This window comes from Denticeps clupeoides, chromosome 7 (assembly GCF_900700375.1).
Source record: "Denticeps clupeoides chromosome 7, fDenClu1.1, whole genome shotgun sequence".
Taxonomy (NCBI): domain Eukaryota; kingdom Metazoa; phylum Chordata; class Actinopteri; order Clupeiformes; family Denticipitidae; genus Denticeps; species Denticeps clupeoides.
In genome coordinates, this window is record NC_041713.1 from 21,290,464 (window position 1) to 21,317,689 (window position 27,226).

The 27,226-nt window shown below is 43.2% G+C and overlaps 1 protein-coding gene across 7 annotated transcripts in view; it reads left to right on the forward strand.

Moving 5' to 3' along the window:
• The window catches only part of shank2b (SH3 and multiple ankyrin repeat domains 2b), an 80,293-nt gene that overhangs the window by 23,271 nt on the left and 29,796 nt on the right, over positions 1 to 27,226 (forward strand). For 6 of the 7 annotated variants that reach the window (XM_028984974.1, XM_028984979.1, XM_028984976.1 and 3 more), the window contains 4 exons: positions 1,624 to 1,690; positions 18,244 to 18,580; positions 23,868 to 24,025; positions 24,214 to 24,327. In XM_028984974.1, coding sequence (XP_028840807.1) covers positions 1,624 to 1,690; positions 18,244 to 18,580; positions 23,868 to 24,025; positions 24,214 to 24,327 — 676 coding nt within the window. Of the gene's footprint in view, positions 1 to 1,623; positions 1,691 to 13,231; positions 13,422 to 18,243; positions 18,581 to 23,867; positions 24,026 to 24,213; positions 24,328 to 27,226 lie in introns of those variants that run through there. The other variant, XM_028984981.1, reaches the window with a different exon arrangement.

The window sequence follows — 27,226 nt, forward strand, 5'->3', positions numbered from 1 at the left end:
TTTCACTTTCTTTGACAATGCATTGCAGCTAGCAGAATCCGGGTTCTTTAATTACGTGTTACATGTCTAGGTCATGTGACATGCCTTAAATATTCCCTTTTCAATTCAATCATTCCAACAATTTAAAGGAAAATAAAACCCAATGTTTTCATGACATTCATGTTGTTGATGACTGTATGTAAGCTTCTGACCACTGTACCCACTACCCAAATCTGTACATGTTGAAGTGATTTTCTCCTGGAGGACAAATGGTAGTCTTTGGAAGTGTAAAAGTTTGTTTAGTTGTCATTTGTAAGAGCACAAGATGTAGGTTCTGTTATAAGTTTAAAAGGTCTTCTATACCCACAATCTTTATATTCATAAAGCACTTTATGTTTGACCTTTCTTCCATGTACTGGCACATGCAGAAGACTAATGAAATCCTGATATTTTAACACCTGTTTATAATACAAGCATTAATTGTTTGATTGTTATAGCATTTTATGGTATGCCTTAAAATTGCTGGCTGAGATTTTTAGTCCACCCACCTCTAGCAGATGGACCAAAAGTTGACACATTTATACAGGCAAATATGTATCAAATTTTCTTACAAAAATTGCTGCTAAAAACTGTGCTGGTTTATTCTCACTGCAATTTTCAATTTCACTTGTGATTCACCTTTCCCTCACATTTTTTTTTTGCAAGAGACTCCTAAAACTATTGCATCTTGTAGTGCAGTTTATTTAGAAAAGTTTCTGCAAATTCAAGCATTTCTCAATAAACTTTTGATTCTTATGTTTGTATTTCTGTTTTGATTGGAAAAAAACGTCAGAAACGCGTGGCATATACTCGATGCATACACTTCTCAAACAACAGGTTTAATAATTAAACATGGCATGTGGGTCCACACAAAAACTAAAACATTCACGCATGACCCCAGTCTTTGGTATAAGTTACATTTATACCAAATTTATTCCATTAGTTACAAGTGGAAATAGAAAAGGAACGTTTGTGGACAAACTAATTTTACATAAAATAAAAAGACATAAAAGTTAAAGATGTGAGAATGAAGGTGGAAAATATGGTTAATTTATCTATGTGAAATTTGGGGAAATTTGAGATTATTAAGAGTCAAAAATAGTCATGATATCGAGGCTAATGCCAACATACTAAGGTTAACATCAACAATGGTCATGGGCGGGGCTGAAAGGGAGATAAGTATAGGGGGATGAGAGGAAGGAGGTTAAGTGTGGTCAAACTGGTGGAATTTGTCGAATAGGTGAACTATGTGGTGGCTGGAAAGTTTGAACACTGTTTCTCTGTAAAGTGAATGGAGTGAATTGGAGAATGAAGTGAAAAATATGTTGACTTAAGATGAAGGGATGTACCAAGTTTAGAACCATGTTAAATTGTATAGAACTGTCCCATTATATTTAGTGATTGAATTAGAGTGTACTCTAAAAAACGAATTTACAAATATGGCAATTAGGGAACCACAAGAAAAGGCAATCGTAAAGCTTAAGTCAGGAAATGACGGCATAAGAGCATAACGATTCTGTGACCTGTCACGTACACCTGCAGCCTCCATACATAACCTTCAAATATTGTGGAAATCTTCTAACTGATTTTTTATTTTTTCATAAGGTGGCGATTATTGCTGGGAACTTTGAGCTGGCAGAATTCATTAGGAGCCACAAGGAAACTGATACTGGTGAGTCCTATAAAAACAAAAATCTGGATATTTTCAACACTTATTCGTATTGATGTCAAACCAGATTAGTACTGTACTGGGGAAACATTTATTCTTCTGCTGCTACTACTACTACTACTACTACTACTAATAATAATGATAATAACTATTATTATTATTAATATTATAACAATAACTTACATAGCATCTAAAGTAGCTGTATATTTAGCATTACGTCTTTTTCATAGAGAAAGTCAAAGCATTAAGAACAGGTCCTTATCAACAATGGCAGAGTGACAAGTGCATTTAAAAAGAGAACGCAAGAGTTGAACAATGAATTACCTAAAAAATAAATAGTGTCATGTCACAGTGTGCGACAGGCACACAGTCTCATGAAAAAACATTCACAGTAAATAACACGGCACAATGGCCAAAAACACGCAAGACAAAACAAACGGCATACCCAGCATCACATGGTATTAAAGCAGGAAGGGATTGAGTCCTTTTTGCAAGGAGGTGGGCGTGGGGACTCAGGAGACCTATCCCGCCGTTTCTTGTAAGGAGGTTGGCCTGAAGAGTCAGCGGTACCCTCCCTGCTATAACAAATACGATGCTCCAACCTATTTCTCCATTTCTTGTTCTGTCTCAGTGTGTTCTGCCTTCCCCGCTATGAGGCACTTGGACACTGGGCCAACACTGTTCCTCTGGGCATTCCCCTAACCCATACTGTGCCCCCCCCAAAGGATGTGTGGTTCAGCAGTCCTATCCTATCAGGAATATCAGGAGTCGAGGTCATTTGCATGGGCTTCCTGTGAAGCTGGCTCCAGACTGCTTGACGGCAAGGGAGCATAGGTGTCAGAGGAGGAAACTGTCAGCAGCTCTGATGCTGGAGAGATAGGAGTAGGTCGGGTGCATTGTCAGGACACCAGGACTGGTGGCGGCCGGTAAGGGTGGACACTCGCGGGGCAATGGGGCTGCACAACTGAAGCCAGGCTTGGAGAGCGACGGTTGCGTTCAGCATCCACTGGTTTCCTGCTCTAAGGAGTAATGGTGCCACATTCACAGATGTCATCAAAATGTTTTGTGAGCTTAAATAGGTGGAACTGTATCCTGTAACTGTATTTTGGCAAATGAATTATGATATAATAAACCGTATTTTATTATACATTTTTACTAAAACATACAACATCAAGCAATGACATCAGTCTTTTCAAAATATTATTTGCTAGCACGTTGGATTTATTGAAAATTGTTTTTTTTTTTTTTATTCTTGCATTTGCTTTATGTTTTGAAATTCTTATTGGGTCTGAAGGCCAAGCTTGAGCCGGCTTGTCTAGAAGTTTATTACATCTTGGCCTTGCAAATAAACAACAATTCATAAAAAAAAAACATTGCAAATCACAAATAATATGTATACAATATTTCACAGTCCACTGGATACCACAGGACAGGTGATGCAGGACTTGAGTTGGGGGATGTAGAGTTGATGGAATGAATTTGAGTGCTCCCAACAAGCTTGGCTCATTCCACTTCTCCAGTGCAAGTTTAATTGCCAGACTCCCACAGTCCCACATCACAGAGGACTCACAACTTAGAGGTGTCATCTTGTTGTGGCACTTGCTTTACACCCATTTTGGAGGCATCAACCTCCACAACAAATGGCAGCACTGGATCTGGCAGTTGTGAATCAGTCTTGAGGCCCTCAAATGCCACCTAGATCTTTTCTTTCAAAAGAGGCATGAGTGAAGTTTTAACCATACTAAAATAGAGAATGCTAACCCCAGAAAACACTGCAGCTCCTCATTCAAACCACGATAACACCATTTTTCTGTCCCACAAAGAAGGCCAATGCTGGAGAACACTGAATATAGAGGGCCCTGCTTGAGGGCATCTTACAATCCCATGACTGATGAGGCGGGAGATGAGTGGCCTTGGCCTTGCTAAAAACATCCTTCAGATTCTGATGGTGCAGTGGTTGCTTTGGGGGACTTATTGATATGCTATTGATATGCTGTGGATAGGTTATTGATGGAGGTGTACACATAACTCAGGATTCAGGATTCATCCTCAGGATTCAAGTGAAGGACAATGACTGCATAGTGCAATGGGGAGCAGATCTTTTGCTTTTTCTTGAATTTTGATAGCATTTACTGCCTTGAAATTATGTCTAAAAGAGGAAAAAATAACTCTAAATCTTTACTTTTGTGGGGTCAAGTGTTGTCATTTACCATGTGGAAAAACAACTCTTACATGATCAGCAAAAATGAAAGAAATTGCATTTAAATTATAGTGGTCAAAAACAATTGTGATTATTTAGTGCCTTTGTGCACTGGGCCAAAAAACAGAAAACATGAACAAACCTATAAACCAATGCAGTGGGGGCAGTGGTGGCCTAGCGGGTAAGGAAGCGGTCCCGTAATCAGAAGGTTGCTGGTTCGAATTGCAAATCGCCAAGGCGCCACCGAGGTGCCACTGAGCAACAGCACCGCCCCCACACCCTGCTCCTCGGGCGCCTTTCATGGCTGCCCACTGCTCACTGCCCACAGCTTTTAACCAGAGGACACATTTCTGCCATGAAAACGAAGCGAGGCAGGACAGCGAGCACCTGTACGTGGAGATGAAAACCCAGGCTGGTGAATTTCCACGACGTTAATGTGTGTGAGATCAGCCGAAGCTGCAACATCCACGGATGTCGATATTCGTGAAATAAGACAACAAGGAACAGGAAGGGCGGGAGGCAGGGCAGGAAAACGGGCAAGGAAAGGCAGGAACCACTTACCAATTTCTTTTACCATCTTTTGACACACCTCAGTTGAGAGCAATTAAATCTTATTCTGCTAGGTTACAATATGTTTTGTTACACTTAATAGAGAGAGCAATCTTACATACAGTGGGGAGTGGGAACTACATACAGTGCAAAGTAAGCAAACCAAAACTACAGTTGGGATGTTTTTTTCATGATAATATGCAGTGCCCTTTTTGCATCAGATATAGAGCCACATTTTCTTTCCAAATAGTAAGATTTTAGTCTCATCACTTCAGGAAACATTTTACAAATACCTACTGATTAGTCTTCATTGTGCATTTGGGGTAACCACAGTCCCAAAGTATTTTATTTATAGGTTGTTTGCCCAACTGTTGATGGTACATTTATAAAGTCTTTGAAATGACTTTGTAACCATTCCTTTATGTAAATTATTGATCGTAGATCCTCTGAAATATCTTTTTAGTGAGGCCTGGCTGACATAGCTGTATTCTTCTTGTGTGGAGCACAAGCTTACTGTAGCTCTGTAGCTCCGGTCCACACCTCTAAACTCATTTTCTTAACAAGCCTGCAGGTATGCTGAACTATGATGCTATGCTGCCACTGGGTTAGCCAGGTGGTACCTATTTCACATTGTGTGCTGGGTCCTGATGCTGCCTATTATGCTTGGGTGATCAGGACCCCCATAAGTGAAGGGGACCTGTCTTGCATTTTTTCTCACTTGTGCCACAATGCAGTGTGAAGAACGTATTTCCTGACACCGAGTTGTGTTTCTTTAGTGATTAAACTTTTCATCTAAACACATTTTTACTTTGTTAGTGGAGCTCACGTTAGCCACACAAAGAGAGGAGCTCTATCAAATTGGATAAAAACTTAGTTCCAGGGCATTATGTCCATTCAACAAATACATTCTTACCTTTAATTAAAAAAAGGGAAAAGTCGTGTCTGTACTTCCACTGTAAAAATGCTACTTTTGAACTCGCCACTCTGAACACGCCTTTGCCTGTGGTTGGCTTGGCTGAAGTTTAATTCAACCTTATCCAATCGGCATGTCTTATGTGGTTGTCTTGTTCCCTCCCTTACAAATGAAATGCTTGGCTGCTCCTGTGTTGCGGCTGGTTGGTGTTCCACTGCCACTGCTGCTGGATACAGGGGCTCCTTGCTGAACCTGTCCACTGTCAAGCAGTTTTTTTCCCATCATACCCTCCACCCTGACTGTGAGCTCCTGAGTGGGTATGGGAATTCCAAAATAGACATAGTAGGCACAGTTTCCATACCACTTCAGTATCAGAGTGTAACTTTACCGTCTTTTACTTTTCACGTCTCACGCCACGGGGCTAACCTAATGGGTCTGGACTTGTTCAGCAGTCTGGGCTTTTCACTGCTGGATGTGGATGGTGCCACCATTCTCACGGTGGGCTCACCCTGGCAGCAACGCTGGCCCTCTCTGTTCACTGGCCTGGGCTGCCTCACCGCATTTAACCACCAGCCCTTGCTCAAACCAGACGTGCGACCGGTCATTCAGCCATTGCGCGGCCTTCCTCTGGCTCTTCGTGATGAAGTCACTGCGGAACTCAACAACCTGCTCGAGCTGGGCATAATTGAGCGGATTGATGCTTCACCCTGGGTCTCCAACCTGGTGCTGGCACGGAAGAAGTCCGGGACTCTCCGGCCGTGCGTGGATTTAGGTCGGTCAACACAGCTGTTGTCCCTGACAAGTACCCGCTGCCTACTGTGGAGGAGCTGGCCGCTAAATTCCATGGTTCTACTGTCTTCTCCAAACTAGACCTTTGACAGGGTTATCTCCAAGTTCCGCTGCATCCCGAGAGCCGCAACCTGACCGCTTTTGTCACACACATGGGCGTCTTCCGCTATACTAGGATGCCTTTCGGTCTCAGCTCTGCCCCTAGCTGCTTCCAGAAAATAATGTCCACCATCTTTGCTGCAGTTTCGGGGGTAGTGATTTATCTGGATGACATTGTGGTGCATGGTCCAACCCTCGCATCACATGATGAGCACCTGGGCCGCGTCTTCAAGATCCTGGCAGGTCACAATCTTACGCTGAATGGGGACAAATGTGTCTTCACTGTGCCAGCGGTCGATTTTGTGGGCTTTCGCCTGTCTGGAGAGGGCATCACACCCTTAAATTCTAACGTGGATGCTGTTCTACGTCTCCCTGAGCCCTCCAGCCCAGCCCAGCCCAGCTCGCATCCTTTCTTGGAATGACTGCATACTACTTGCGTTTTCTCCCTCAATACTCTGCCACTACAGCCCCTTTGCGTGCGCTTCTGAAAACCGGAGCCCCATGGGCCTGGTCCTCAGCCTGCTCCTCAGCCATCCGTCAGCTAAAGGCCCAGCTTACCTCACTACCGGTGCTTGCTCACTTTGACCTGTCATGCCCTACTTTTCTGACCTGTGATGCGTCTGGTGTAGCGCTAGGTGCCGTCCTTTCTCAGTGCCAACATGGTTCTGAGCGCCCCATTGCATTTGCCTCCCGGTCTCTGACTCCGGCCGAGCAGAAGTATTCAGTTGGGGAGCGGGAGGCACTGGACTGTGTCTGGGCGTGTGAGCGGTGGCATATATACTTGTATGGCACGGACCATCAGGCCCTAACGACCCTACTCTCATCTTCAGGCACGGGGCACAGACCGCTCCGGCTCCACCGCTGGTCGGAGAGGCTCCTCCAATATAATTTCACTCCGCTGTTTACCCCTGGCCGGGACAATGTTGTGGCAGACCTCCTTTCCAGGGCCACTCCAGACACTCCCCCAGGCCCAGCCACGGATATACTGGAGCCAGAGCTTATCCACATGCTTCATGGGCCACTCCGGGAGGTTGTGTCTCTACAGGACCTCCAACTGGCTTCAGCGCAAGACTCAGTGCTATCGCAGCTTTGCACTTGCATTCGAGAGGGGTGGCCACACACAGTGCCCAAGGATCTGGTGCCATTTCATCGGGTTAAAGATGAGCTGTCCTGTTGGAATGAGGTCTGTGTGGCGAGGGGACTCAGGGCCGTCATCCCTGGCAGCCTACAACCTCGCATCCTGGCCATGGCTCATGAGGGACACCTAGGCATCGTAAAAGTCAAGCAGCGCTGCCGTGACAGGGTGTGGTGGCCTGGGATCGACAGGGATATTGAATTTGCGGTGAAGGACTGCTCAGCTTGTCTCGTCAGTGGAAAGACGGGCCCTCCCACACCTCCACCACTGCAACCTGTGCAGTGGCCGGCCGGGCCATGGCAGCACGCTCAGCTGGATATCTGTGGGCCATTTCAGGGGGTCCCATATCATCAGCGTTTTCTTGTGGTTGCCTATGACCTGTACTCAACATAGCCCGAGATCTCCTCCACAGGCTCGGTCACGTCCCAGGCGGCCATGGAGTTCCTCGACTGTCTGTTCTCAAGGTGGGGCCTTCCCAACACCATTACAACAGACAAAGTGCCTCAGTTCACCTCCATGGATTTTCAGACATTCCTCTGGGACAGGGGGATTCGACACACACGCACTGCTTTCTACCACCCAGAGGCTAATGGTGGCGTGGAAAGGTTTAACCAGACCTTGAAGAACGGTGTTCGGGCTCACCTGGCCGATGGCTTGGCCTTTTCCTCAGCCCTGCAGCGCACCCTGCTTCATTACAGATCATCTCTCCATTCCACCACTGGCGTCTCCCCAGCTCTCCTCATGCTGGGTAGGGAGCTGCAGCTTCCATTAGACCGGCTGCGGCCACAGCCTCCTCCGCTTACTGCAGCAGCCCTGCGTCACAGGTTTTTGGCTTCTCAGCGGCGGATGAAGCAGTCCTTTGATCGCCGACGGAAGGTGACACCTTCCTGTCTGGCAGTCCATGATTGGGTCAGGGTTCGTCGGCCTCACCGGGACAACAAGCTCCTTTCCTTTTGGTCTGAACCAGTGCAGATTACGGGGCGGCTGGGCTTGGCCACTTTCCGCCTGGCTGATAGTACGAAGTGGCATGCGAGCCGGCTCAAGAAGGTGTCACCGCTCACCCCCGTAGACCCTTACTCCATGGCTAGTGACTTGGACCTAGTGGAGGACCTACCCGATGATACACGGAACTGTCCAGTGGAGGCTGGAGGCCGGGCGAGTGCAGCATCACCACGCCCTGTCCGTGTCCGCTGTAGACCGGCTTACCTCAAGGACTATGTGACTGAATAGCACACCACGTAGTTAGGGCATAGCCTGTCATGTGGCAGAATAACCCACATGGCTATGCTGGCATTCCGGGTAGTCGACCCCGGTCGCCTAGTTATATTTTGTTGTTGCCGTTCCTCCTGGGGGGGGGATGTTACATATGCACATGGGCAGTGTGCGTTTTGTGTGTGTTCCAGGTTGTGGGTGTTGCTGTAAGGGATTCTGGGTATACGGAAATAAAAGAGAAAAGAAGCAGGCCGCGTGTCGAGAGTCCGCGTGGTTATTCACAAATAGCAAACATAACAATTAGGTGGATTCGTCCATTTTTACAGACTGTCACAGACTGTCCAATCGCTCGTCATCTTCAAACTGGACCACTGTAACTCACTGGCTGGTCTTCCTCTTAGGGCTACTCGACCTCTCCAGCTGATCAAGAACGCTGCTGCACGCCTTGCTTTGAACCTTCTCAAATTCTCCCACACCATTCCCCTGCTGCATTCCCTCCACTGGCCTCTTATAGCTGCCCGCATCAGATTTACAATACTGATGCTTGCCTGCAAAGCAAAGGAGGGGAGACAGATCTCTCCTCGCTCTGCACCTCGATCTCTCAAGGTACTAGGAAAGCATTCATCTAGACTTTTCTCTGTCTTGGCTCATAGGTGGTGGATCAATCATTAAAGATCTTCGAGTGCAAACTAAAAACCTTTCTGTTTTTAAAATATTTGGACTAAAATAACTCTTACGTACACTTTCTATATTAAAAAAAGAAAAAAATGGTCGTTAAGCGAATGGTATCTACAGAGTCCTAGTGAACCAAACAAGGGGTTTCAATGATGGATATTTAAAGCACTTATGTAAGTCGCTCTGGAAAGAGCGTCTTCCAAATGCTGCAAATGTATGCCCAAAAAAAATGGGGCTTGCGTTTATGCTAATGTAGTTAAACAGAAACAGTATATATACTCTCCAATCAAAACTGACTGAAGCAGCAGCAAAACGGTACTTTAATGTAATGATTTTTGGACTGGTAGCTGATGATGGTCCTTCAGATCATCCCACAAGGGTCGCCACATTGGATCTGGGCAGACTTTTTATGGCAAATTCCCTTCCTGTCGCAACCATCCCTACTTCCCTAAAAAAAAAGTGAAGTGATTGTCATGTGTGATACACAGCAGCACAGCACATGGTGCACACAGGGAAATTTGTCCTCTGCATTTAACCCATCACCCTGAGTGAACAGTGGGCAGCCAAGACAGGCGCCCGGGGAGCAGTGTGTGAGGACGGTGCTTTGCTCAGTGGCACCTCAGTGGCACCTTGGCGGATCGGGATTCGAACCGGCAACCTACTGATAAGGGGGCCGCTTCCTTAACCACTGCCCCACTACTTGCCCAGGCTTGGGACCGGAACCAAGAAATAAGCTGTCAAGTTAATCATCTTTTAATTTTTATATTTCAATTTCTGTTTCATCCTCGTTAACTCTGAGTTACGAGTTACGCATATGCTGATTCCTTTATTGTGATACCACAATTATAGTACAGACCTGTGATATTTTTAGTTTATTTTGGGTCATTGTCATTTTCAAGCAGGGATCTATCAAATTAATAAGTGTCAGTGTCAAATGTAGTTTAGCATTGTTGGTATAGTTAATTATAACTATTTAAAATCATAAAAATATATATTCTTAATTGTTGTTACATATTACATATATTTGTTTTTTTGCCCAGTGTATGAGGCTCCAGTTGGAACACAGACCTGTCATGGATGCAACCCATCTCTTATTTATTCTGAATTTCTGGGTGTCCAAATGATTAATATTTGAAAATACATAACAGTAGTAATACTTTCAAAAATAAAATATCACCTGTATTTTGTGTATGATCTGTATAGTGTGCTCACTTTTGAAATATGTATACTGTATGTGGCATTGTCTGCAGAGAGAATTTGCATGATCCCTAGAGAGAGTCGTACTGTGGATCTGACCTACATAGGCTACAGTCCAGCCTGCTATGGGGAGAAGCCAACATATGCGCATTATTATTATTATTATTATTATTATTATTATTATTATACGTTTTATTTTCTGCATGTTCAATTCAGGGTAACTCCATTGTGCAATGATTCACAATACAAACCATTTCATGAACTGTCACACCCTGAACTGGGGCTTCTATTTTGGCCCTGTTCTGCTCCACTAAAGGAGTTATTTTCTTATGACTAACCACGGCCAACCTGTGGGGAATCAATACATGTAAATCTTCAACATGTGCAACATCACTATACATTCATATTTCCTTTGCTGTGGTGGCGTTGTTTACAGCATACACGATCATTCTATAATTAGGGACAGAAAAATTACAATAAATACCTTCATTACTATATTGGCCAGTTATTGGTAAAATTTTACTGTCTCCATGTTAGACCCTGACCTGACTGCTGGGCGATAATCTCAATAATGCTCTGTTCAATTTACATGACCAGTTTCTTGTATAAATTAATAGGAATACATTCATAACTACAAATTTAATGAATATCAGCTCGTACTGAATTTGTTTCAGTAGCTTTTTCGCCATATGTATCAAAAAGCTTTTTTCCTCCCACATTATACTTTTCACCCATGTGCACTTGAGTGTGTAAATTAGGTTACAGGTTAAATTAGGTTAATCTGGGTTACAGATAAGAGATAAAATGTCCTGCTGGAATGAGGTCTGTGTGGCACGGGGTCTGTGAGATTCTGGCCATGCCTCATGAGGGCATCACATTCGGCTGGATATCTCTGCGCCATTCCACATAGTCAGTGCTTCCTGATAGTTTCCTATTACCGATATTCTATATGGCATGAGGTCTCCTTTACAGGTTTTGTCATGTCTCAGGTGGTCATGGATGTCCTTGGGCCTTCCCAACACAATAACAACAGCCGATGGACCTCAATTCAACCCTGCTGACGTTCAGGCATTCCTCGAAGACAAAGGAATTCAACACATGCGCCCTGCTCTCTATCACCCGGTGGCGTAGAGAGAATAATCTAGATTTTGAAGATCGGCCACTATCTCTTGGGTGAATTTTGACTTAATCTGGCAAGAGTACATAATTTACAAGTAATTTATGTATGATGTATAGCGGTTAAGTGGTTAAGAGTGGTTAAGTGCACAGAACAGTGGTGGCCTAGCAGGTAATAAGCAACCCTATAAGCAGAAGGTTGCCAGTTCAAATCCCACTGAGCAAATCACCATCCCCACACACTGTTCCCTGAGCGCCTTTCATGGCTGCCCACTGCTCACCAAGGGTGATGGTTAAACGCAGAGGACACCTTTTTTCAGGGCAGTGGTGGCCTAGCGGATAAGGAAGCGGCCCCGGAATCAGAAGGTCACTTGTTCAAATCGCGATCACTTCACTTTCATTTTTCAAGAGTTAAATTAACTAGTCAGTGGGAGAATGGAGGGATAAACATATGAGTGGAGGGAGGAGGTATGGAGGTCTATGTGGTAGCGAGCTGTATAAAACATCATTAAAAAAATAACTGCACAACTTAAATAGTCAGTTACCATTGTCAAAGACACAGATAACTAGAAACTGACTCTACACAAGTGAATAAGTCTCACGTGCAACACTATTATACACTTTTTTGAGAACAAGACACTGAATATGTTCAGTTACTCCTGAGAATATTGATTTTTTTGAGCTGAGCATATTGATTTTTATTTTTTTTTGCTTTTTTCAGCATTGTCTAAAAGACCATGTAATGTTCTTGAAGTAAAAATAATAATCTTTCAGAAATGCTGTTAAGAATAAACAATATTTTATCTGTTGAAATGGATCAAAAATGTACTTAACTGGTGACCGGAAGCAATGGCTCCTGATTCGTATGATCAGAAATCACTGCATCAGGGTAAAGAAAAAACACTTCTGCCCTACCGATCGTTGTTGAATATGAACTTTTTAATGCATTGGTTGTGAATCGTGTAAACCATATGAGAGTGGATTATTAATGTTTTTGTCATTTCTTTTGTGTGTGTGGTTGAGGGGTTGTAATGATTACTAGATTGGCATTTACTTGACGTTTTTTCTGATAACATATATGTTAAATATATTCAATCAGAAACTGAATTTATTCTGGATTCTAATTTTTCATTTCATAGTTAATTTCAGTTTCCTCTAACACTGTTTGTTTTTGTTAAGCCAATTAGGTTTTGGAGTTGGTGGTGTGAAAGGACACCCCACATACCGAATTTCACAACCAAGCAACTTGTGCTGACTAATTTAGACATCCTCTTGTGGGTTGCCTAGCAACACTTGGGGGGTTTGTATCTCACCCAGTTGTTTCATGGAAGAGGGGTGAAAATTCCCTTCCTCTAGATCGGCTTGGTTGCTCCTTTGAATGAAGAAACTAGCTGGTTTAAGATTATGAATAACTATTTTTAGATTGTGTTCAGTTTTTCATTTTATTAACATTGGTACTCAGAAGGGGGTTGGTGGCTCTGTGATTGGCGATTTGTTGAGCTCTGTGTTGAAATGGGATAAAAATTGACACATCCCTATCTGTCATTCTCCTGCCACCCTGGAGGAATGAGATGGACCTGAGCTGGATTTGGCTCAGTGAGAGGGAGAGGAGAGAGAGAAGAGACTTGTGAAGCTGTGTGCTGCTTCCTCAGTTTCAGACAGCATCATGAGGGGAGGTCTGTGTCACTTTTCCTCTTTCCCTGCTTCCTCTGATGTCCTTCAACTGGGAGCTGGGAGACTTCATCACCTTTTCCCAGTCTTAATCAGCCTGGACTTTGGAAAGGAATAGTTTTGGAAGAGAAAGAAAGGGATACAATGAAGTCACTACTGAGTGCGTTCAAAAAAGAAGGTAAGAGCTTCTGCTGTAATTTTTTGGGGAAGGTTTTGCAGGTGGCCTCTGGACTGAAGCACAGGGGATTGTGTTTGTGTGTACATTGTCCTGAAACTTGTGGACAAGCTTTCATAGAAAGGCAGTGATTTATACAGAGGAAACAGTGTGATGCTGAACTGTGTAAAATCTCAAGGATAAAGCTGCATTAAGAGAGCTTTTAACAGCTTTGAACATTCAGGACAGCAGCCTTATACAGACCAGAAGGAGGAACATACTCCTATTTAACAACATTTCTTGTGCAGTAAGGAGCAGTGAGGTTTCCAAAATCTAGCATATCAGTATAACTGAACATATTGTGAATACAGTTACATATACAAGGAAATTTATCAATCATGGTAACGCTGGATGGGACAATCATGGGATACTTCCAACGCTCAGAACCCCCACCACACCATTATGTATTATGGGCTCCTCTAAGAAACTCTTTAATATTATTTTTAAATAATGAAATAACTGATTCTCCCAAAGCTGTAGAAGGCTACAAGAAGACAGCAAACTATTCTGGGGTATCATTTTCCTCAATTATGATGTGCAGTGAAACCTAAACAAATATGACCTTGCACCCTAATCACAAAGTTCTACATCTCCAGCAATCCTAATACCCAAGCATGCTTTATGCTGTCTGGACAATATAGATGTTTTTGGCCTCATTGAGTAAAGGTATGTTTGGAGAAGAACATTCCAGGAAAAGAGTGCTTTTTAAGCATGTGGTGTCAAGTGGTACAAGGTGTAGAGTAGAATGACTTTAAATTAACACTGGAAGAAAACATCACATCATCTTTAAAAGATCTGAAACTATTCGATGGAATACCTCAAGAGGTTGCCTCGGACATATTTAACATTTGCAATTTGCACTCATTGAGCTGTTTTATATTGATGTAATTACGTATGTGTCACATTTGGTCCAGCTCCTCTGGGTGTTAGTAGATGAAGGGTGTATTTATTCTTAGGGCCGAATGAAGCTTGTTTGCCAAGGAGAATTTTTGACAGACACACATGGCACTCGGCCGTCGTCCACACTGTTATTATGATGGGCTATAAATAGTGATGAAGGCATGTGCTGCTAGCCCTCTGTATGTGCCAGCAGCTATTCCGCTCAGCATGAAGACAATAATGTCCAGCGCGTTGCAAACGCTGTCCACTTCCACCATGTCTCCGGGAGGTGAAACGCAGCCCATGAACATTAGGCCACTACATTTCCTCTCAGTTCAGCTCAGTGTAAGTGTGGCTGCAGGCAGGAAATGCAACACACCCAATTATCTTAGTGGGCTTCCCACTGCTAGGCTGGCCAGTCAGATGGAGTGGAAGAAACAATTATATAGCTCTTAACCCCATTAACCTCAGTTGATGCTGCCATGTCTCCTTTCTATTCCAAATTGCATTTACAATAGCTCCCACATGCTTGTTTGTTTTTAACTAAGTGAGCAACGCAACTGTCTAGCTTTTTGCGAGTTCTTGATCCCTCAGTTTATATGGCCCAGTAACACACCGGAATATTATACTGCTGGTACCATTGTGCTATGTGATTTATACTTGAAATACCTGGAGACAAAGTGAAGTTCTTCTGTTCAGCGCTTTACACTGATGCTACATTATGGGCCAACTTTGAAGTGGCACTAGGTGCAGCATTATGCAGATTGAGAAAAAAACTGTGAATCTACATATTTATAGTTTCTTCTTTGTGTAAAGTGCAAAAAGTGCAAGGAGCTAATAGAGCACAGCACTTAAGATGTTGTAGAACCACTTCTTTCCAGGAGGTAATAAGTACCTCTGATGAATTGCTTTTCATTTTATTTCATATTCATTTCATTTTAATTAACAGCATTTTGAAAATAAACCAGGACTTTGTGTACAACACAGAATTGTGGGTATCCAACAACGTTTTGTTTTAATATCAGGCTTTGGTGAATCAATAGAATTGTCACAATTGGATACGCACTTGGCATCAAAGCTCCAGCCATGGAACAGGTGTGGTTGGAAATAGGTGTACATGGCTAGAGCCGGGTTATAAGGACTTGTGGACATTTATATGTGGACCATGTTACTTACCTTATGTCTGTTTTCGGTTCCTGGCAATCGCCACATGCCAATTAGTTTTTGGGTTAGTTTTGGTTCTCCCCTTTGTTTTCACCGCTTTTGGCCCTCGTGCCGTTTTCGTTCGTTATGTTAATAAATCCAGTTTGTCCCGCCTCTGCGCTTCCTTCCCCCGTCAGCTCGCGGACGTGACAGGAATGAAGACATTTTATGTACATGTTAGATCAAAAGATCAAACAAAAGACAAAAAGAAAGTTTGATCACATAAAAATTTGTTTTTAATATATGCCATGAGCCATATTAAATATATAATATATGCCATGTGCCATATTTGGTTAAACAAACAGCAAAGATAATTTTTATTGTCCTGTACAACAAGAAAGTTTAAATGAATATAGTGTACAAAAAGACAACAGTAATTCTTTGTTGAAGCACCTTTTGATTTTATTCCAGCATTCAGATACATACCTGGCATTAATTAAAGACGTTTCTTTAACTCTTGTTACAGGGACGAAATGTGTCCTCTGCTTTTAACCATCACCCTTGGTGAGCAGTGGGCAGCCATGACAGGCGCCCGGGGAGCAGTGTGTGGGGACGGTGCTTTGCTCAGTGGCATCTCAGTGGTACCTTCTGATTATCGGGTCCGTTTCCTTACCTGCTAGGCCAACCACTGCCCCCCGGGATCTCAGGGGTCTTAATAGGTTTTCCTGACATTTCCCGCTGCAACAAAGTTCATGGTTCACAGAGAACTTACAAAACATCAAAGGGATCTCATTGTTGACAGATGTATGACTTCAGGGGATATATTTTTGAGGTGATTTATAAGACGTGGTGCATTGTATAGGTATAGAAATGTCAGATTCACTAGCACACTTATCAGCTTTCTTTCTACATGCCTGTTTGGTTTAATAGCCGATGTGGTCCCTAGATGAATCTAACAAAAATCATATTTGTGATAGTTACTGATGATGCCATAAAGAAGATTTCTTAGGAAGACATAAAGCGAAAGTAAGCGGAAGAGATGGGAGGAGAGAGAATGGGAATTATATCATTTTATATTAGATAGAATACTTTATATGTCCAGTTTCTGTTTTATTTCTTTTTTTATTGCAACTGTGGTGTTAAAATGGTTTAAGACATGAACTTGGAATGTTTTTAAAAAAATGTTACATTTCCTTGTGGGGTGTCTTGGTCCATTTTTATTTTCATGATATTAGCTTCCACGTCTCACTATTATATGGATGGCTCTCAACTTAACTCAATGTCTCTTTTAAATTATATGATCTCATTAAACATGTTAAGTGTTCAAAATGGACAGTTTAAATATGTTTAAATGTAATATTTACGACATCATGTGTGAAAATTACGCAAAACATTCTCTTTCTGCTGGATTTGGTAGAGCACTATTCTCACTACAATTTTTTTCTGTCAGCATTGTATCAAGATAAACCTAAACTTTCAAGCAAATATTTATGTTCAAAGGGAACATAAGACGCTGCACAATGGCAAAGTATACTGCATTGACACAGTATAAAGCAGAATGTGGACGCTAAATAAAAAATAGAAAAATGAGTTGCAGTGTAGAGATTCCAACTAATGTGCATTGTGCATCGATTATGACCGGTAGTGACAGATTGCGGGGTAGTGATGAGATGAACAGACAACCACAATGAACATGGCCGGGTTGGGAGGTGTGAGGTGTGGTGGCATGTCCTGGTTCAGCATCCTTATGGCCTGAGGATGAAAATTTCTCCTGAGACTCTCAGTCCTGGCCATGATGCTTCTTGATGAGTCTTTTGTCTCAAGCTGTTGTTTGGATGTCATCAACAAGCTTGATGGCCCTGGTCCTGCATTTCTTGGTGTAAATGTCCTGCAGAGATGGAAGCGGTGACCTGCAGCAGCGTTCTGCAGTGTGGATCACCCTGTATAGGGCTTTTGGGATCCTGGACACAGCTGTAAGGTCCTGTGTCAGGATGCTCTCCACAGCACCAGTGCAGAAAGCCTTTGGGTGCCTGAAGACACCTTGAACTTTCTCAACTGTCTCAGGTACAGGCGCTGATTTGCCTTTTTGGTCTGAACCTGGATGTGCTCAGACCATGTCAGATCCTCCCAGGTACGTGAAACCCTCTCCACTGGAGTCCAACTGAAGTTGAGGGGCTTGTCATCCCATTGCAGTTTTTCTGCGGAAGTCCACCACCAACGTTCAGCTGGAGGCAGTTTTCCTGACACCACCGACTGTGTTATATATATATATCACAATGACATGTGACCTTGACATGACTGATACACTGTGCAAACTGCTGCATAATAGTGACAGTAAATATAAAGGTCTTCTCTGTTAGAATTTGATTTTCAAATATTTGAAATCTTGTGAATTTACTTTAAGTTGATCTAAACAAATGAGAGCAATTGACTGTCAGAAAAAATGCCATGAAGTAAAATACAAAAAATGATACATATCAGAATGTGTATAAAATTTACAGTAAATAATTCATAACTGCAAACATGACTAAGATGTTCAATAATTTTTTAATACACATTTAATACATTATTTACATTTATAGCATTTATAAGATGGCCTTATCCATCAGTAGGGACAGGGACAGTCCCCCTGGAGTCTTGGCACTAGGCTGCTACCACCCCCTGAATATAATTGAGAGCACCTATTGGATTACATGGATTACCAAATCTGTTCTTTCAAAGCAATGCAAAAATAATGTCTTTGTTTTTTATTCTGTCATTTTAGTGCCTTTCCGGGAGGTGCCCACGTGCGTACCCGAGAGGCGCCCTTCACCCCGGAGCACACTGGCCGCCCCACGGGTCCTACTGCGGTCAAACAGCGACAACAACTTGAGCGTGAACATCTGTCGGCCAACCGCACGCTCCCGTTCACCTTCGCCTTTCCCGGCAACCTCTACCTTGCGTGGCCTGTCCCCTCGCCGGCCCCAGCAGATGCAGAACAGCCCCAATGGTACCGTGAAGACCATGGGCCGTGGAAGCCACGTCGCCCGGTCTCGCTCACCATCACTGGGGCGTTTGGGGGCCACCAATGCCCGCCGACAGACCCCTCAGCGTAACAGCAGGTCAGATCACCCTCACTTGCCGCACGCAAAACTAAATGCTAGCATTTGATTTTGGGTCTATTAGGAAGCTATATTTTTTGTAATTTATCTCGAGTCATCAGATATGTTCGTTAGATAGGACAGGACTTGCCCTACATTCAGGACATACATTTCTAGTCTGAAACATAATATGGGCTGAAATAAGAATAACATCTTTAGATGGTGTCTTGTTAGAATGGATACTCTGACAGTTTCAGGAGAAACTGGACGATATAAAGGGGCACAACTGCAGTGTAATGTGCCCTGGCACCTATGCACATGTGTGTTTGGGTCCTAATTACCCACAGGTACCCGCCCATTAGTTTGGGCTTATTAGGACCCTTTTAGGGGGCAGTGGTGGCCTAGTGGTTTAGGAAGCGGCCCCGTAGTCAGAAGGTTGCTGGTTCGAATCCCGATCTGCCAAGGTACCACTGAGGTGCCACTGAGCAAAGCACCGTCCCCACACACTGCTCCCCGGGCGCCTGTCATGGCTGCCCACTGCTCACCAAGGGTGATGGGTTAAATGCAGAGGACAAATTTCACTGTGTGCACAGTGTGCTGTGCTGCTGTGTATCACGTGTGACAATCACTACACTTTCACTTTAATGTGTGCTGCACTCCTTTGTTGTACATTGCTGTTCTGTGTGTTTTGTATTTCGGTTTCTATCTTTCCGGCCATTGCGCCGTTGTTTATTACACATCTCTCACTTTGAAAATGTTGAGCGTTTGTGCCTTCCTCAACCCCGCGTGAATGGTAGAATGGGTATTGCTAAGATGTAAATGATACTACTACTCTCAGCAGTCCCGCTTATTGGTCTAATACTTATTCCTTTTTGGAGAATGTGTATACTTTGTGCCTTACAATGCATTTTAAGAACTGCATTTGTCAAATATGTGTATATAATACTGTATATATCTATATGTTTGATTGTTTTGCCGCTGCTAAATGTTGAATGGATGTCAACCTGGTCGTGGTGTGAAAGATAGACAGTAAATGCACATGTCGATGGCTGTGTAGATGTGTGTGAGGGTGTGCAAATCTTGTCACTCAGTGGTGAGTGCGTTGTAGTAGGGAGGAGACTGATGACAGTAAGTGGGGCACGGTGCCAATTAGTCACAGCTCATGCAAAGAAACTCGTTTAATTAGATGTCATTTTAAAAAGGAACCGTATTGAGTCCTCTGGTAGTTGACCTTATTCTTTATTCTCTCCTCTTTTTTTTCAACCGTTCCTCTTCTATGACTCGAATTTATTTGTTTGGCAGCTGATCAGTTTTCCAGGAGCAGACCTGAGAATATATTACTGGCTGTGTTGCCTGTATGTGCGGTTAAAACGGGACACCGTCCTTGGTTACGGCAGTGGTTGCTATGGCCCTGGCCGTATAGTGTGTGTGAGTGTTTCAGCATCTACTCCACAGCGTATTAGATAACATCCCTGAACCACAGAGGGGAGAAGAAACAGAATCACCACTCTGCTCTTCTTTTTTAATTGCTGAGACTTGCGTGGATGCCGTGGTTTAGAGATCCTGCAGCTTCTCCTATATGTGTTTTAAAAATAAGACACATCTGCATTTGATATATACGTGTTTGGAGGTTGGAGTATCCGGTTTGTGTTTTCCTGAAAAACTTTTTTCCCCCTCATGGGTTGTAACCATGATTTCAGGAGATATCCCACATCCCATGATGCCTTTTTTCCATTCGGATAGAGGCTGTCAAGTTCTCACACTCCCTCTCTCTCCCCTCGGCAGCAGTTTTAAAATAGACTTATGGTGAGACTAATGCATATGTGGCTCAGCCAATGCCTAAGACTTGGAGGGCCTATTTCTTGATTCCTGTTTAGCATAAATGCATCAGCCCACTCTGACATTTTCCCAAAATTAGATGTGGTGTACAGCCTGCCTAATTGTCACAGAGTTGGGATTATGGTAAGACTCGGTAAGGTTTGGATGCAACTTGTACACTAGCCACATATAATGTTCAAATGTGAAACATGATTTGAATTCATGTTTAATGCACACAGCGATGGGGGTCCTCACACTGCAGCCATACATTACATTGATAAAGAAGCACAATGCACGCTGATGAAAACTCAGTCAAACTCCAGTCAAACACCTTTTTCTCTCTGTGTTTGGGATGTGGAACATCATGACCTGCCATGTTCAGCTTTATTCAGAAACTTTGAAACTTAGCTGCACCAGATTCATTGCAGAGCTTGGGGGGTTTACCAAGTTTTTCACAGCCCTTAATTTTATTTTTGTCTTATGGCCTGCTATTTCAATAATAAAAAAAAAAACTGCCATCCAGCTCTAGAGATAGAAGGAGGATTAAAAAGATTACTATTTTGCAGAAATATTTTGCTCCAGGTTAAACCTCGGATTAACTCAGCAGGTGTTTTCTTGGTATGAAGCATCTGGATATGTGATTTACTTTATTGCCCATCACACTGATAATAAGTACGCAGTATACCTGCCAGCCAGGCAGTGCTTTGGCCTGCAGGGCCTTCTCCATTTGTGCCCTCCCCCAACACATTCCCAACTTGCAGACAGCCAATTAAAGCAAAGTGTTAGCAGACTTCATTTCTATTGATTCTCCTGTCCGCAGAAGTGAAATTGGCCCATTATGTACTGGTTTATGGAAACCGGTTTCCAGTCCATGCAGAGAAGCACACTTGCAGGAACGGTACGTTTCAATGTGTGACAGCTGTTCATCTCTAGCTGTGTCATGACGCTCTATTAGGTCACATGACACGCTGTGCAAAGAAAAAAATTAGGTCATTTTGGAAAGACAAAGGCCCATTATATAACTAGTCTAATTTAAGATACGCTGCTTGTTAGCTGCCAGATTTCTTTTAGCTGTGACATTGCCTGGGTCCCGGGAGATGCTTTCCAAAGCCAGGGCCACAGGGGTCACATGTGCACGGGCCCCTGCCCTAATTTCACCTGCCCCCATCCCTCTGCAGGCCTGATCTCCTGCTGCACTGGAGCATTCTGGCTTGTGTGTACAATTTCATCATCTGCCGCTCTTCTTTCTGAGCTGTGCCTGCGGTGCCAGATTAGTCATATTAAAAAGCTATTTTGATTTGTGCTCCTCTGTAAATCGCTTGTGATTCCGCAGTGTCTGCGCTCAGCTTTCTCGTACTGGTGTACGCTGCCATGTTACTATGACCATGGTCATCAGAATTGGAGCAAGTCCTGGTCTGATGAATGTTTAGCATCTGTGCATGATTTGCTCCAAGGACACGCCACCTCACTACTTACAGGATCCAAAGGGTCTGCCATTGATCTGCCATGTCACTGCATCCTTCCACTGCATCTAGTGGAGATCCTGCCTTGATGGGTCGGATCCTGCCTTGATGGCTGAAGGACCTATTTAAAGTGATCTCCTGCTACACTGGAGTACAACATTTACAGCATTTATCAGACACCCTTATCCAGAGTGACTTACAATCAGTAGTTATGGGGACAGTCCCCCCTGGAGCAATTTTAGGTTAAGTGTCTCAGGGACACAATGATAGTAAGTGGGATTTGAACCTGGGTCATCTGGTTCATTGGCGAGTGTGTTACCCGCTAGGCACAAAACTATTTACTGTAATTGTAACATTTGATTAATTTTAACAATGGGTCTAAAACATTTTAGTTATTTATTTAACATGATTGCACAAATATTGTTCCTGGAAATAAAATAGCTGCTGTGGTTGGAGCTGTATGTTGATTTTCTGTGTATAAATTTTCTATTTAATCCTTGTTAGGACACAATGCAAGTGATGTACCTAGATGTTTCAGTCGAACAGCTCCTGAATGTTGCTTTTATCTCTGTGATTATCAGTACAGCAATGAGTTGCACTTATTAATGAAATTAATAGGGTGAATCTAAGACCACTGGAAAATTGGGATAGGTGCTGTATATGGAATTAACCAGGAGGTGGAGCCATTGAGTAACGCTCGCCATTGCTTTTTATTATAATCCGGGATTGTGAGCTGTGGGTCCATGATGGTGATGCTCTGGCTTTGCTGATAACATCATCCATAATTTTATTACACCAAGGTTGGACATTGGTTTTAAGACCCACAAAACCTAAACAATATATAAATAGTATAAGTATTATGATATGGAATATTTCATATAATGTCTGTTCATTGCACATATACTTTTTTTTTTTTTTTTATTTACCTTTTTTTATATACCTTTTTTTTCCAGCAGCACTATCAATCAGGAACCAGCACTACATTCAACAACTTTAATGTTGTAACTACTGATGGTGGGACAGCAACTTCAAGCAGACATGTATTATAATTCTATAATTGGCATCCAATATTATGTATTGAGGTTGAAGGTGACACATTTCTTTTAGTATTTTGAGCAAGATCGCATTTTTATTTCCGTCATTTACAGGTACAAAATAAAAGGAAAAGTGCCTTAAGCAAAAGCTTGGGTACCTGACATGACCGGTACCGCTCCCTTTGGCAAGTTTCACAGCTTTTTGTAGAGACTAAGAGTAGCAGTTAATGGTCTGCTGCTAACCGCCATGTCTTAATAACAGTAAGAACCGAGGAAATGGCAATCTCCTTCTCCTGCTATATGAGCATTCTAGTGTTATCTTGCATTAAATGATTTTGTTTTCTGTTCATCATTTTAAGCCAGATATGCTTTTTGTCTTGAAAATGAAGTGATTGTTATGGTGAAACACTGCAGCACAGTACACTGTGACACAGCGATATGTGTCCTCTGCTTTTAACCATCACCCTTAGTGAGCAGTAGGGCAGCAGTGTGCAGCAACCCTTTGATTACGGCTCCGTTTCCTTACCTGCTAGGCCACCACTGCCCCACTGACATTACCACCTCATTTCCCCCCGATCATGCTAATCTCTGTATATAAATCATCTTTTTTCTGTATCATATCAAATCAAGCCAAATACGATTTCCAAATACGATTTCCATCATGTCTACACAGAACAACACAAATCAACACCAAACAGGACTACACACAACTACACAAGTGCTGACTGGACTACAAATGTACAAAAAAAGTTGCATCAGCTGTCAAAACTGAAGCAAATATCAGAAACTATGCAAAAAGGATAGAGTATTTAGAGGATGAAGAGTGGCGGTTGAGAATTGCCAAATCATTATTAACTTTGCTCTTCTTACCGCGAGCATACGGCATTGCTGGTATTCCCACCCCTCCTCTGGCAGCAGTACAGATGTGAAAGTGTTGAGTTCGGCTTGGTTGTAACATACATTCTAATGATGCAACTGTCCTCTGCTCTCCAGTCCCTGTCCCAGCAGAGAGCACCTCCCGGGTCCAGAAACCCCGGGCTCCAAGCGCAAACTATACAGCGCTGTCCCCGGCCGGCATTATGTGGTGGTCAAGTCCTACCAGCCACAGGCTGAGGGTGAGATTGCCCTTCACAAGAACGACAGAGTCAAAGGTAGGTCCCATCTGCAGGCTGTCATTTCTTTACATTAGCTGCTACTCATGTATATTTGGATATTTGGATCTGGTCAGCATGAAGCGTATTGTATCATCTGTCTCTTCTGTTGGTGAAACTGGCATTGTTCTAGCATTGTTCAGATGCTCATAAGATGTTCACTTGTCCTCCTTGCCTGTCCTGAACAGTTCTCAGTGTTGGAGAAGGGGGATTCTGGGAAGGCAGTGCACGTGGAAATGTGGGCTGGTTTCCTGCTGAGTGCGTGGAGGAGATCCCCAGCAAGGCCACTGAGGACAGAACCTGTAAGTCCCCCCTTGAGACCAATGACATGCTCACGTCCATCCCAGCTGTGTCCTGTTGGAAAAGAGTGGAATGCATTCGAGAACAGACTGTGGACAGAATGGTCCAGTCCCCTTATCATATAATCAGATAGAACAGCCAGGTCACAATTGAAATAAGCAACTCAATCCTTCCTCTACCAATTTGTGTGGAATGTTGAGAGAAGCCTCCTGGCTGAGGCAGGAAATAAAACATACCTCTCGCTCGGACACAAAAATCTGCATCAAACCAAAAATGCATCCCATAAATACATACACATGCAAACCTCGGGCCAAATCTGCCACTGTACAGTCTCAGAGAAGGAGTGGCCCAACTCAGTGGTGTTCAGGATCACTTGTTACCAAAAATCACCTCCCACATGCATCGCAGCTCTTTTCTGCTCAGTGTTATCGATGTATACAGAATGTTCTGCCAAATATAGAAGTAGCATAAAGAACAGAGAAGAACCTCCAAACAGCATATTTCAAATTTTCCTAGACTCTCCATTTGTTTGTATGAACCAGGGCCATTACGAGTGTCGTGTATATTCAGTGCACAGGCAATATTTTAAATAATGCAACATTGGAAGGGTGTCATACTGAGTGTGTGTGTGTGTGTGTGTGTGTGGCTGCATGCACAGTGCATGCAGCCACTGTGCAAATAGGCATAAGGGGCCAGGGGCAACATTCTGCTGAAAGTTGTTATTTTGGGCTAAATGAATGCCTTCCACATGAGCAATGTCTGTCTTTTATTATTTCATTTTCTTTTGGTGATTTAACGGAAGACGAGATTATTAAATGTCAATTTATGAAACACTTTACATTTTCCTCTATGTTTATTTAAATGAACATACATTAATGTGTTGTAAAACTGAACATATTGCATGCAGCATTTGTGTATTTGTGATGTGTGCATTGATGCCACATACAGCAGATGATTCACAGATTGCAAATATATGTAATATATACACATTCTTTTTTTTTTTGTAAAAAAGAAACAAAAAAAAAAAGACAGAAGCACAGTATTCTTCATTATCGATTACATTACAGATGTTCTAAAATGATTAGTGATATTCCTATACATAGAAATATAAAGAAATATTTCTCTGTACATGAAACCAGTTGGTCTGATAATTAGAAACTTGCTATTTATCCCAGATCATTCTTTCCTATTTCTAAAAGGTCCTTTTGTAGTGTGAATAATCTGAGATACGGGCTAAAAGTAGGGACAAACCAGATGCTGTGTTTGTATCACATCACTCTATAAGTGGAATCATTGATATTTTGCTCAGATGGCCTTATGGGTAATCGGATGAGGGTCATGGGCCCGTCTTCAAATGTAGAGTGTGAAAATGTGTGAAGATAAAAAGCATTGGGTGCTGATTGGCCGTGGCCCATGCGAGTCCCTCACGTGGCACGTACAGTCGGCGGCAGCGGCACATGGCGTCGCACCTCTTTCTCGGCTGTTTTGTTGTGGCCCGCTGCACTTCAGGTGCACAAAAGAGGCCAAAGCGAACACTGTGTTCCAGTGAAAAGAGCGTGCTGACTGTGGACAGATTAATTAGAATTTTCTATTTTGAGACGCCGCTCTAAAAACGCTCTAAAAAGTGACGACTGAGTGACATCACCTTGCTTTAGCTCACATAACGACTCAATAAAAAACTGGATTACCCTGGGTTGTTCGTGTCAGGCCGCTGATGTAGTGCGGTGTGAGCTGCATCCAGGGGTTGCTGGGGAAGTCAGAAGGTAGAAGGTCCAGCTTCAACATCCATCAGGAAGACACTGGGATAACAAATATGTTGCTTGGTCAGTCCACACCAGGGTGTCCCCGGGGTGAAATTTGCCATCCACATGGGGGTGAATGGCGTGAGACAGAAAACAGCTCTGTAAGTTCCATAGCGCCGTGCGAGCTCATTTTCATCACACGGAAATGAAACGGATAAAATGAATTTCAATTCCTGTGGCAGCTGGTCTGGGATCATTATTTATTCAATTTCAACACCAACACAACTTCTTCAACGGATAATCAAGCACAGGGTTGATGTCCACCGCTACGGACTCCTATTTCATACAGTTTGGATGCCATTATTTTGTGATTGTATTAATTATTAAGTGGCTAAATAATGGCAGTTGTGTAACATTGTGTTATTTAAATGGCTTTCTGGTCTTTTTTCCTGTGCTGATTTATTGGCCAAGCACAGTGAAGGATGCGATGAGAATTTTTGGGCCGCGGGCAGGACAGGTGAGGGGACAGTGTGCGGGGAATGGTTTCGAGTTGGGAAAGATGAGATGCAGCGCAGCCGCTGCTCGGCCTGCTTTGTGTAATACTGTAAGTACGCTGCCAAACTCTCTTGAACCTTTCGGAACGGCGTACTCATGTACATTCCTGATTGATACATTTCCATGGAAACATCCTCTACACTGTACAGCTCTGTTGCTAAGGAGTGGGCCTTGGCAAGATTTTTTTTTTTTTCCTGTTTTGTATCATCTTTTTTTTCTTCCTTTCCCTCCCTCTCTCTCTCTCTCTCTCTCTCTCTCCCTCTCTCTCTCTCTGAGCGCTAAGCGGAGGCTTGCATAGGGTCCTCTTGTAGCTACAGCTCTATTCCCCCTTTAACGTGATGCTGATGGCGAATGCCGGCGCTTGCCTGCACACTCGGGGATGTTGCGAACTTTGTGGCCGTGTTCTGGCACTGTAGGCAGCGTGGCCTGAAGGGAAAAGGTTACCTCCGAGGGCATCGCCGAGGAGTAAGAGGAAGAGCAACAGGGGCCAAATGGATGACCTCCCTAGAAGGAAGAAGGTTCACTTTGGAGGTACAGTGAGCTTCAGGATGAGTGACGGCCCGATGCATTCTGATCGATGCTTTTTCATCGGTTTAGTCCAGCA